Genomic DNA, 13,289 nt, shown 5'->3' with positions numbered 1-13,289 from the left:
TGGAACCCCCTTTCAGGTAGTTGAAAGCAGCTATCAAATCCCCCCTCATTCTTCTCTTCTGCAGACTAAACAATCCCAGTTCCCTCAGCCTCTCCTCATAAATCATGTGCTCCAGTTCCCTAATCATTTTTGTTGCCCTCCGCTGCACTTTCCAATTTTTCCACATCCTTCTTGTAGTGTGGGGCCCAAAACAGGACACAGATGAGGCCTCACCAATATTGAATAGACGGGAATGATCATGTCCCTCGATCTGCTGGAAATGCCCCTACTTATACAGCCCAAAATGCTGTTAGCCTTCTTGGCAACAAGGGCACACTGTTGACTCATATTCAGCTTCTTGTCCACTGTAACCCCATAGGTCCTTTTCTGATGTTCTGAGATGACTTCTGCCCCTGCTTTCCCTGCCAGCTCAGGACTCCAGCACCCTGTCTTGTTGAGTCAGACACACCCGTCTGCTCCAACACAGACCCAGGTCTGAACCATGTGACCCAAAGCTGAAGACTTAACTGAAAGCAACTTAAGAAGTGTTCCTGTCCTTAACACTCAGATGCCCAACTCCCAATTGGGTCTAAACCCCAAATAAATCCATTTTACCCTGTATAAAGCTTATGCAGGGTAAACTCATAAATTGTTCGCCCTCTATAACACTGATAGAGAGAGATGCCCAGCTGTTTGCCCCCGGGCATTAATACACACTCTGGGTTAATTAATAAGTAAAAAGTGATTTTATTAAATACAGAAAGTAGGATTTAACTGGTTCCAAGTAGTAACAGACAGAACAAAGTGAATTACCAAGGAAAATAAAATAGAACATGCAAGTCTAAGCCTAATACAGTAATAAAACTGAGTACAGATAAAATCTCACCCTCGGAGATGTTTCAGTAAGTTTCTTTCACAGACTGGATGCCTTCCTAGTCTGGGCCCAATCCTTTCCCCTGGTTCAGTCCTTGTTCCAGCTCAGGTGGTAGCTGGGGGATTTCTCATGATGGCCGCCCCTTTTTTCTGTTCCTCCCGTTCATATACCTTTTGCATAAGGTGGGAATCCTTTGTCCCTCTCTGGGTTCCTACCTCCTTCTTTCTCAATGGAAAAGCACCAGGTTAAAGATGGATTCCAGTTCAGGTGACATGATCACGTCACTGTAAGAATTCATTGCCCACTTGCCAGCACACACGTATACAGGAAGTCTTACAAGTAAACAGAGGCATCTACAATCAGTTGTCGTGGTTAATGGGAGCCATCAAGATTCCAAACCACCATTAATGGCCCACACTTCGCATAGTTACAATAGGACCTCAGAGTTATATTTCATATTTCTAGTTTCAGATACAAGAATGATACATTTATACAAATAGGATGATCACACTCAGTAGATTATAAGCTTTGTAATGATATCTTACAAAAGACCTTTTGCATGAAGCATATTTTAGTTACATTATATTCATGCTCATCAGCATATTTTCATAAAATCAAATAGAGTGCAATGTCACAGCCGAGCGTCAGGGCCTCAGAGAATTCAGGGGGTTCCTGAGCTGAGGAACGTTCACTGGTGTGCGTTTGCAGGATCAGGCTTTAGCGTGGCTTCGTGCTGCCCCATCAGGTTCATGGCAGTAGCGTGGCAGTGCTGCAGTGGAGCAGGCTGTGTTCTGTCACGTACAGTCTGATTCTTCTTCGAGTGATTGCTCCTATGCATTCCAGTTAGGTGTGTGCACCGCGCGTGCACGTTCGTCAGAAGATTTTTACCCTAGCAACACTCGGTGGGTGGGCTGGGCGCCCCCTGGAGTGGCGCCGCCATGGCGCTGGATATATACCCCAGCCGGCCCGTCCGCTCCTCAGTTCCTTCTTACCGCCCGTGACGGCCAGTTGGAACAGTGGAGTGCTCTCTGTCCTCCACAACCCTAGTGTTCGCTACTTTTGTCTGTATATAGTTGTTGAGTGTTTAGTGTTAGATAGTTGAATAAGTTAGTTAGTATAGTTTAGGATAAGGGAATAAGGAGGGTTTACCCCCCCCCCCTTTTTCCACAACCGGTGCGGGCTCATGCCCAAGGCACCGGGCTTTAAGCCCTGCGTGTCTTGCCAGTGGCACATGCCGGTCGGGGATCCGCACGACTCCTGCCTGCGCTGCCTCGGGGAGACTCACCGTACGGATAGGTGCCCTATCCGTGCAGCCTTTAAGCCCTGAACGCGAAAGGAGCGGGACACTTGCTTAAAACAGCTCCTCATGGAGGCAACGCTCCAGCCCCCAGCACCGACCGCGCCGGCGCCGAAGTCTTCATCGGCGCGCAGTGCACCGGCGGCTCTGAGCCACTCCGGCACCGAGGCTTCTCGTCCTCCGCAAGCGGCACCGGCGACCCGGCACCGCTCCCTCTCACCATCGAGGAAGCGTAAGCCGGTGAAGACAGCTGCAAAGACCCATGCTGAGGGTCACGTCGCCCAGCCACCACCACCACCTCCGGTACCGGCTGTGGCCGTGCACAGGCCGTGCACCGTGCCGTTGACTCCGGCGCTGCAAGGGCCGTCGAGTCCGGTACCACCCTGCTCCCCGGTGCAGACCGCAGTCGAGCTGCAGCTGCCATCCACGCCCGAGACTCTCGACGGCGAGGGAGCTCATCGAGCTCACAGAGGTACCGAGCCTCTGGCCCCCGGCACCGCCGGTGCGGGCTGTCGTGTCAGCGGGTAAGCCTGCTATGATGCGGCCCCCTGCCCTGGACGGACGAAGTAGACGGCGCTCCAGGTCCCGGTCTCGCTCCCGGTCCCAAAGACGGTCACCGTCGCGCCGCTCGAGATCCTGGCACCGCTCCCCATCGTGGTACTGGTCGCCTTCTCGACGCCGGTCACAGTCCCGGTACCGCTCAACATCGCGGTACCGGTCGCACTCCCGGAGACGGTCCCGGTTCCGATCGCCTTCCCGTCGGCACCGACGAAGGTCCGTTTCCCGGCACCGTTCCTGGCACCGTGACTCCCGGAGCCGCTCCCGGCACCGCCGGTCGAGATCCCGGTCGAGCTTCCGCCACCGGTCGAGCTCCCAGCACCGCGGCGGTCGTTGGTCTCGTTCGCCATCTCGGCACCGTGACGACCGGCACCGATCCTCGGCACCGTCCGGGGACAAATGGCCGACCTCGACGGCGCAGTCCATCAGCGCCTCCGCACCCCTGTAGCCGTCTCGACACTCGTCGGTCGCTTCAGGGGCTGGCAGCGAGGGTCATCTTCCGGCTGCCCCGCAAGGTCAAGCCCAGGGTGCGCAGCAGTGGGGCTTCTGGGTCCCCTGGGCCCAATACGAGACTCAAGGGATGTCTTTCCCTCCGAGGGCCCCCGCCTCCGAACACAGGGTACCGGAGGCCACAATAAGCAGACCGCCCCCTTCACCACCAGGTTCGGCTCAGTTGCCACCTGCTCCCCAGAGGCATCCTCGACCCGAGTCAGACGCCCACCCCTTAGAAGAACCACCCGCGGAGGCAGTGGTTCAAGGCCTATCCTCATCCTCTTCACCGGACGAGGCGGTGGCCGGGGCTTCTACGACTGACCCTCCACCGATTGACCTGCGGGCCCATCAGGACCTTCTTCACCGGGTGGCGAAGGCTATCGACCTTCCCGTGGCAGAGGTCACGGAGGACGAAGACCCGGTGACGAATGTGATTGGAGCGGAGGCTCCAGTGCGGGTGGCCTTGCCATTCATCCGCACCATTCAGAAAAACGCCACTACCATCTGGCAGTCACCGGCGTCCGTCCCTCCCACCGCCCGCGGGGTCAAAAGGAAGTACTCTGTCCCCCCCACAGGGTATGAGTACTTGTACACTCATCCTGCCCCAGACTCGTTGGTCGTCCAGTCGGTCAACGACAGGGAGAGGCATGGCCAGCCTGCCCCGGCGCTGAAGTCCAGAGAGGCGAGGCGTATGGATCTGTTGGGCCGCAAGGTCTACTCTGCAGGCGGTCTCCAGCTTCAGATCGCCAATCAGATGGCTCTCCTCGCCAGGTACACCTTTGACATCATGCTGTCCCTGGCGAAATTCACAGAGCTGATCCCAACAGCCTCCCGCCAGGAGTTCTCGGCGTTGTTGGAAGAAGGGAAAAAGTCATCCAGGTCCTCCATCCAGGCCGCTCTCGACTCTGCAGACTCGGGTGCAAGAACCCTGGCCTCAGGAGTGACGATGAGGCGCATCTCCTGGTTACAGTCTTCCACACTGCCGCCCGAGGTGCAGTACACCCTGCAGGACCTGCCCTTCGATACTCAGGGTCTGTTTTCTGAAAAAACTGATTCCAGAATCCAGACCCTCAAGGACGGTCGCATTGCATCCCCAGGGTTCGGATGGCTTACACCTGCAACCCAGCGGAGGTCGTTCAGACAACAACCCTACCGGCCTTTCAATCAGCCCAGATCCCATCCCTATAACAGCCGACGGCCCGGCCTGAATCGCCGTAGACCATCGGGCAACCGGCGCAACCAAACCCATCCGCCTTCCAAGGCCCCCAAACAGGCGTTTTGATGGGACGCCCGAGGACGGCCCATCAGTCTCTCTACCGGATCCTACCCGTTTATTTTACAACCGCCTTTCCCATTTCTTTTCGGCGTGGTCCCAAATAAGAACGGACAACTGGGTGCTTCAAACAATCCAGTCTGGTTACCGCCTTCAATTTGTTTCGCCCCCCCCTTCGCACCCACCTACCCCGTCCCTCTTCAGGGACCCCTCTCATGAGCAATTCCTCCTACAAGAGGTCGGGACTCTGTTGAGCTTGGGGGCCATAGAGGAGGTGCCTCACAACATGCGGGGCAGGAGATTCTATTCCTGATACTTTCTCATCCCCAAGGCGAAAGGAGGTCTACGTCCAATACTGGACCTCCGGGAGCTCAACAAGTACCTGCTCAAGCTCAAGTTTCGCATGGTCACCTTGGGGACCATCATTCCCTCCCTGGATCCGGGAGACTGGTTTGCCGCCCTTGACATGAAGGACGCGTACTTCCATGTCACAATTTATCCTCCCCATCGCCGCTACCTGCGTTTTGTAGTCAACAACGCGCACTACCAGTTCGCAGTGCTGCCATTCGGCCTATCCACCGCGCCGAGGGTTTTTACCAAGTGCATGGCAGTGGTTGCCGCAGCCCTCCGCCGTCGTCATATACACGTTTACAAAGCTTTGGAGACCTTCTCATAGGTCTTTGCATTCCGTTTGTTGGAGCGCAGCTCCGAAAGCACAGACTCATCGCCCCACACAGCAGTGAGATCCAAGACTTCCTGGTCAGTCCATGCTGCGGCCCTCTTTCTAGTCTGAGATTCCCTGGACTCCTCTGCTGGAGAGCTCTGCATCGTTGCCAGTGCTGCTGAGCTCGCCACGACGTCCACACAGGAAATGAGATTCAAAGTGGCCAGACAGGAAAAGGAATTCAAATTTTCCCGGGGCATTTCCTGTGTGGCTGGTCAGAGCTCTGCTGTCCAGAGCGTCAACAGAGTGGTGCTCTGTGGGATAGCTCCCGGAGCTACTAAGGTCGATTTGCATCCACACCTAGCCTAATTCAACATAGCCATGTCGAATTTAGCGCTACTCCCCTCGTCGGGGAGGAGTACAGAAGTCGAACTGAAGAGCCCTCTATGTCAAATTAAATAGCTTCATGGTGTGGACGGGTGCACGGTTAATTCGAATTAACGCTGCTAAATTCGAATTAAAGTCCTAGTGTGGACCAGGCCTAGATGGGCACTGTTTTTCCACAACCTATTATGATATTACAATAAAGACAAGAGTTAAATTAATACATCTTCAACTTTATTATTCTCCTGAACCCAGATAGTGCATATTGTGAGGCATGGCGGTTGGTTTCTGATTATAGTGCAACCTGCATATAATGTATCATAGGTCAGAGGAGTTCAAGACTTGTGTCACCTAAGCACATCAGAATGGCCATACTGGGTCAGACCAAAGGTCCATCTAGCCCAGTATCCTGTCTTCTGACAGTGACCAAGGCCATGTGCCCCTGGGGAATGACTAGAACAGGCAATCAAGTGATCCAGCCCATTGCCCATTCCCAGTTTCTGGCAAACAGAGGCTAGGGATACCATCCCTGCACATCCTGGCTAATAGCCATTGATGGACCTGTCCTCCATGAACTTATCTAGCTCTTTTTTGAACCCTGTTATAGTCTTGGCCTTCACAACATCCTCTGGCAAGGAGTTCCACGGGTTGACTGTGTTGTATGAAGAAATACTTCCTATTGTTTGTTTTAAACCTGCTGCCTATTAACCTTGTTTACTTTACATATAACAGTAGTTTGGTTCTATATTATAGACTTGTAGAGTGACCTTCTAAAAAAACATTCAAATGCATTACCGGCCCACGAAGCCTTTAGTTAGAGTGTCTACATGAAGACTCGGCTCATTTCCCTTCAGCATATCAGATACCACAAGCAGATGAAGTACGTATCTCTAAATCCTTTCAGCTCTCTAGAGCTGGATGGGCTTCTGCTACACCTTCCCTTGCATGCATAGGGGGTGTGAGGTGTCTGATGTACCTGTAGCAGGAGGTGAAGGACTGAGGCTTTGAGAAAATCTCTTAAATAGCCTCTAGGGTCAAGAAAGGACATATCCATTTACAGTGATCTGAACCCAGGCTGTATTTATTGTTCCCTAAGAGGGATGGTAAATTCTCCCCCACAGCAAATGTCAGAAGGATCAGCCCAAGCTAGTCAGTGGTACACATGAAAACTGGAGACTCAGCTGGGAACACACCAAAACCACAGATCTAACTTGAGACTAAGGTGCACTTAATGGAAATCATTCTCATGAGAATTTGAGTGTCCTAAATCCAAAGAAGGCAGCAAGAATAGAGTGAAAAAAACAGGCTGGGGAGAGGGGTCCTACCCATAAAGAACAGACAGATAATCTGAGCAGACTGCAAAAGCTGCTGGTTTTGGGGGTTTTTGTTTAAGTAAGAAGAAAAAAAATTAGATTGTTGAAATGCATTTTTTTCACCCAAATGCAAAAGCAAGGTGTTTGCAGCATTCACAATGGCCAGTATTTTCAGCTGTCAGGACACATGTAGGTTGTTGTACTTGTTTTTGAACAGAGGTGTCAGAAGCATAATTCTTATATTCTGCATTCAGGGATATGATATTTCTGAAACTATCAAGTGAGGAATCAGTTCAGATGTGATGTTTGTGTTCGTTAAGGAGGGGTAATAGCTGTGAAGCAGAAATTAACAGCTTGTAAATAAACTCAAATTTTGACCAGCCTCAAACTCCATTAAGTTTAAGAATGGAAAAAAAAGAGTCCAGCAAGAAAATAAAACAAGACACCAATAATTTTTATTGATAAATAACATTTTACTTAATCTGTATTTTCACCCTAACATTCTAACACTACACTAGTAAACAAAGTGCAAGTTCTCTGAAAGTCAATTCAAAGAAAACAAACTTCTGTTAAATCTTTTCACAGAACACAGGCATCAGATTTTTCAAACCTATCGCATTCATATATTCAAGGCCATGTAAGATCAGTTCAATCTCTTTAAAAGCCTGCTACATTTTTTATTGCTAGAGAATCTGAATTAGTTGCTATACTTTCAGAAGCAGTGATTAATTAACCTTTGAAAGCGCCACAAAATATCGAGACATGAAGTCATGAATCCATATATCAGTATCGGGTAGTGCAGTGTCCACTAAGTAGGTCACTATTTTTCGATCCCAAGAGCTTGTGCTTTCATTAACTGCTTGTATCAGTGCCACCAGAGGTTTCTTCTCTACATGGTTTCGAAACACTATTGATGCCTCTTCTGACCACTGCTCACATTTCACTCCTAGAAAAAATATAAAGCAAATAAGGTCATTTAAAGAAAAGACTGATTTAAGTGACACACACACACACACACTCCCAAACCCGAGATGCTTAGTAATTCTACATGGGAGGAAGTAGAAGACACTCCAAGTAGTGCTATTAAAGAAAATGAAGCTAACAGAGCTCTGTAAAAACATTTAAATCCTTACTCTTGTTTCAGTGGCTGTTGTAGCCTCCCAAGTAAGGATTATCAATTGTGTTGCATTGTGAAAGAAAAACAGTTACTAACCTTTCTGTAACTGTTGTTCTTTGAGATGTGTTGCACACGTCCATTCCAATGTAGGTGTGTGCATGCCCCGAGCACAGTTGCTGGAATTTTTTTTTCCCCCTTAGTGGTATCTGTCAGGTTTACTCCAGTGCCTGTGGTGCTGGATGCTGATAGTGCCAGTATAAGGGTCACACCCAGCCCATACCCCTTCAGTTCTTCTTATCGACAACTCCAACAGAGGGGGTGGCGGGCAGGACTCAGAAGGGACATGTGCAACACATCTCGAAGAACAACAATTACAGAAAGTTTAGTAAGTGTTTTTGGTTCTTCGAGTGCTTGCGCATGCCCATTCCAATGTAGGTGACTCAAGCAGTTGCACAGGAAGTGGGCGCAGAGTTCAAATACAAGCTGACTGCAACACTGCGCGGCTGAAGTTGGCATCGTCTCTGGCCTGTTGGGTAATGGTATAGTGCACTGAGAACGTGTGCATCAAGAATCAGGTTGCTGCTCTGCAGGTATCTTGAATAGGGGCTTAAGCTAGGAAAGCAGCCGAAAAAGGGCTGAAATCTTGTGGAGTGAGCAGTCAGGTTAGGTGGAAGAGGGACTCCCATGAGTTCGTAACGTACCCAGATACATGAGGTAATGTGAGATGAAATCCTCTGGATGGAGATGGGGTGCCCCTTCATCCTCTCAGCTATCGTTACCAACAGCTGAGTCGATCTGCAGAATAGTTTGGACCTCTGAATATAAAACGCCAGGGCCCGTCTGACATCCAAGGAGTGTAGGCACTGTTCTTCTCTATATGCATGTGGCTTAGGGTAGAAAAATGGCTAGACTGCAGTGGAATTGTGGAACTTTGGATGTGGGCACAGCTGTACCTGATCTCTGAAGAAGATTGTATACAGAGGTTTCAATGTGAGGGCTCGGCTCTCCGAAACCCTCCTGGCCTAAGTGATGGCCACTAAAAAGACCACTTTCCAGGAGAAGTGCAACAGTCAGCATGTTGCCAGTGGATATAATGGGAGCCACATTGGAGGCTCTACTGAAAGGCGTAAGAGGGTGGTGAACCAGTGCTGTCTGGGTCGTGTCGGGGCTACAAGGATGACACGTGCTCAGTCCTGCTTGATCTTTGACAGAAACTTGTGAATTAGTGGAATGGGGGTGGGGGGGAGGCACAATACAGGTGAGTTATCCATGCCAACAGGAAGGCATGTGTAAGGGACACTGGGCTACGGCCCTGAAAGGAGGAAAAGTGATGGCATTTCCTATTGTTATGAGTAGAGAACAGGTCTGTAAGGGGAGGGAAGGCACAACTCCTGGTGAATGGAAAAGGACCTGCTGAGGCAATCCACAAATTGGTTCTGTGTACCCAGCAGGTAAGATGCTACTAGGTAGATCGAGTGTGTAATGCAGAACTCCCACTGTCTGATTGCCTCCTGGTATGGGGGGAGGGGAGGAAGAAGGATTGCCCTCTATAAATATATCAGAGGGATAAACACCAGGGAGGGAGAGGAATTATTTAAGCTCACTACCAGTGTGGACAAATGGATATAAACTGATCATCAGGAAATTTAGACTTGAAATTAGATGAAGGTTTCTAATCAGAGGAGTGAAGTTCTGGAACAGCCTTCCAAGGGGAGTACTGGGGGCAAGAGATGTATCTGGCTTCAAGACTAAGCAGTAAAGATGCCCAATGGTCTGTGATGGGATGTTAGATGGGTGGGATCTGAGTTACTACAGATAATTCTTTCCTGGGTGCTGGCTGCTGAGTCTTGCCCACATGCTCAGGGTTTAGCTGATCATCATATTTGGGGTTGGGAAGGAATTTTCCTCCAGGGCAGATTGGCAGAGGCCCTGGGGGTTTTTCCACCTTGCTCTGCAGCGTGGGGCACAGTCACTTGCTGGAAGATTCTCTGCACCATGAAGTCTTTAAATCACGATTTGAGGACTTCAATAGCTCAGACATAGGTTAGGGATTTGACACAGGAGTGGGTGAGTGAGATTCTGTGGCCTGCGTTGTGCAGGAGGTCAGACTAGATGATCATAATGGTCCCTTCTGACCGTAAAGTCTATGATTCTATAATGCATCTGCTCTGCCTGTTGATGTAGTACATTGTGGTTGTATTTTCCGTGAGAACTGAAACTGCCTTGTCTGCAGCGTGGGTTACGAATGCCTGATAGACCAAGGGGACTGCCTGGAGTGCTCTGTTATTGATACGGAAAGATCGCTCTTCTTGAGACCACAGGCCTTGAATCCTGAGATGCCCTAGGGGGGCTCCCCAACCCAGCACCAAGATGTCAGAGACCAGATATATGGATGGTTGGGGTCTCAAAAAAGGTACTCCTACACAGGTTCAACCACCAAGTCAGTGAGTCAAGAACTTCAGGTGGAATGGTAAGTACCATGTGCAGATGATGTCATAAGGGTGAATATGCCGTGGCCAGCCAGGCCTGGAGAGATCTGAGATGTAGGTGCCGGGCGCAGGGTCGGCTCGACGCTCTGGTGCCGGGGCCAATGCCGACTCCATGAGGAGAGCTCAGAGTCGGATCTCACGCTCCTCCTTTGTTCACAGCTTGAAGGAGCGGCAAATTTTACACTTCTCACTAATGTGAGCCTCGCCCAGACAGCGAAGACACTGACTGTGTAGATCGCTTCTGGGCATAGAGTTGCGACAGGAGTTGCACGACTTGAAGCCTGGGCCACGGGACATGCCCCGAGCCAGGCATTCACGAGAGAAAGTTCAGCAAAGAACTTTTCAGGGAAACTGGATACCAGTAAGGCTATAATGCTGCAGCCAAGGCTGGAGCAAGTTCCGACTACCTTCACTGGCGGCAAGAAGGAACTGAGGGTAGGTGGAGCGCGCAGCCCCCTTTAAAGCGCGATATGTCGGTGCCACTCCAGGGGTTGCAGAGGGGCTCCCCCACTGCAGATACTGCTAAGGGAAAAACTTCCAGCACTGGTGCACGTGGCGAGCACGCACACCTATAGTGGAATACACCTGAGCAATCACTCAGCGAAGAACTCCTTTTCTCCTGAAGAAGGCCATTACTACTGCCATACATTTGGTGAAGACCAATGAGGCGTCCAACAGCCTGAATGACAGAACTACATATTGTTAATGAGTCTGGTTCACAAATCTTAGGGACCTTCTGTGGCTTTGGAAAAATCAATATGTGGAAGTACTTGTCTCTTAGGTCAAGGGCAGCATGCCAATGCTCTAGACCCAGCGAAGGAATAATGGAAGCCCAGGAAACCATGCATAACTTTAATCTCTTGAGATAGCATTTGAGTTGCCACATGTCTAGGATTGGTCTGAGCCCCCATCCTGCCTTTAAGCTTCTGAGATTAGGAAGTAATGGGAATAAAACCCCTTTCCTCATAGATGGTGCAGAACCTCTTCCACGGCTCCCACACAAAGGAGAGATTGGACTTCTTGTTCCGATAGTTGCTCATGAGAAGGGTCCCTGAAGAGAGACAAGGGAGGATGGGTGGAAAGGTGCAGTGGACAAAAATTGGTAGGTGTAACCTAATTCTATTGTGTTTAGAACCCAACAGTCTGAGGTAATATGTTTCCAGGCGCTGAGGAAGAGGGAAAGTTGGCTGGAAAACAAAGGGAAACTGGATCCAGAATTGAGGGGATTGAAATGTCATCCTTGAGTCTCTTGTCAAAACGAGTGCTTCAAGGTGCCTGTATGTCTAGGGGCAGAATGCATAGGGCCCTGAGGAGGAGGATCTAAACCCAAACCCCTTGTTTTTCATCCTCCACTGGTCCTGTCTGGGAGGCCATGCAAAATAGCATCCAGTCTGCTGAGGCCTGTAGGATCTTCTGGATAATGGTTTATATAGACCCAGAAATTTCAGGGATGCCTCAAGAGTCCTTAAGTCTGTGCAATTTGGCATCTGTTTTCTCTGAAACGAACAAGGACCCTTCGAATGGGAGGTCCTGGAGGGTTTGCTGCACCTCTTGTGGCAACCCCGAGGAGTATACCCACGAGCTCCTGCACATGGTAACAGCAGTGGCCATTGATCTGGCCGCAGAATTGCCCGAGTCTAAGCCTGCCTGCAGGGAGACCCAGCCTACTGTCTTCCCTTCTTCAACAAGTGAAGAGAACTCCTATTGGCATCTTGGGGAAGCATGTCCTTAAATTTTTGCATCACCTCCCACATATTAAAATCATAGCAACCTAGCAAAGCTTGCTGGTTTGCTATACAAAGCTATAGCCCACCCACTGAATAGACTTTCCTGCCAAACAAGTCCAGCTTTTTGGGGTCATTTGCCTTGGGCATTTGACCCTGATGGTGGCTGCCACCACTAGAGATCCTGGAGGAGAGTGAGAACACAGAAATTCATATCCTTTAGCTGGCACAAGTATTTTCACTCTGTGTTTAGCTGTAGGCGGAGAGAAGCAGGGGTCTGCCATAGCACCTTAACTAGATCCATGATTGCCTTGTTAAGGGGCAGAGTCACTCGAGGGGCCCGCCCCTGACAAGATGTCTAACAGGCCGTGTCACTTCTTTGAGCACCTTGGCTTGAATACCAAGTTCGAGGCCATCTGCTTTAATAAGTCCTGGTGAGCATTGTGGTCACCTTGGGGTGGTGATGCACCGATACACACCAGCGCCTCATCTGGGGAAGAGGAGGCGGCTAAATCTGGTTGAGGGGCCTCTGCCCCTTCCTCTGTCTCGAACGAGACCTGTGAACCTGTTCTGAGGGTTGGCACTGGAGTCTGGGTCTGGTGTCTCTTAGCGCAGTAACAGAGACACCCTCCTTTCCAAGGCCACAGAGTACGAATGCCTCGAGACAGGTTCCAGAAAGGCCACTGAATGGGTGTTGGTCCCCACAGTTCCATAGGCCAGCAGTTCTCAACTAGGGGGTTGTGAGCCCTTTCAAGGGGTCTGCGGGGTCCCCCGGCTGAAGTCTGGTGCCCGAATGTCCCCTCCAGGCAACAGCCAGAGAGCTAAAGCCCCGAGCCCTGGCAGGGCAGCAGTCAGGAGCTGCGGGGCTGCAATCCTGAGCCCTGTACTATATCCCTGAGCCCCGGTGCCGCTGTGGGTCTGAAGCCTCAAGCCCCTGTGCTGCAGGGGAGAGGAGGGGGAGCATGCTGCCATGGGCTGAAGCTGGGATGTGTGTCAGAGCCCGCCTGCCCCTGCAGGGCTAAAGCTGGGAACCAGGGCTGAATCTATGCGTCCCAGTGACAGGTGCTGCGGAGAAGTCCGAGGCAATCAGAGGGGGTTTTCCCCACAGATTGCTCATGGTGCCAT

The 13,289-nt window shown here is 50.7% G+C and overlaps 1 protein-coding gene across 4 annotated transcripts in view; it reads right to left on the bottom strand.

The window, feature by feature from the left end:
- Nucleotides 1-7,267: 7,267 nt before the first annotated feature.
- Nucleotides 7,268-13,289, bottom strand: part of TDRD7 (tudor domain containing 7) — a 115,838-nt gene continuing 109,816 nt past the window's right edge. For all 4 annotated transcript variants that reach the window (XM_039544464.1, XM_039544463.1, XM_039544462.1 and 1 more), the window contains exon 17: nucleotides 7,268-7,780. In XM_039544464.1, the coding sequence (XP_039400398.1) occupies nucleotides 7,560-7,780 (221 nt within the window). In that variant the 3' untranslated portion in view covers nucleotides 7,268-7,559. The remainder of the gene's footprint in view (nucleotides 7,781-13,289) is intronic.

The sequence above is a fragment of the Mauremys reevesii genome, linkage group 6 (genome assembly GCF_016161935.1).
Source record: "Mauremys reevesii isolate NIE-2019 linkage group 6, ASM1616193v1, whole genome shotgun sequence".
NCBI lineage: Eukaryota > Metazoa > Chordata > Testudines > Geoemydidae > Mauremys > Mauremys reevesii.
This window is presented reverse-complemented; position numbering and strand designations above follow the sequence as displayed.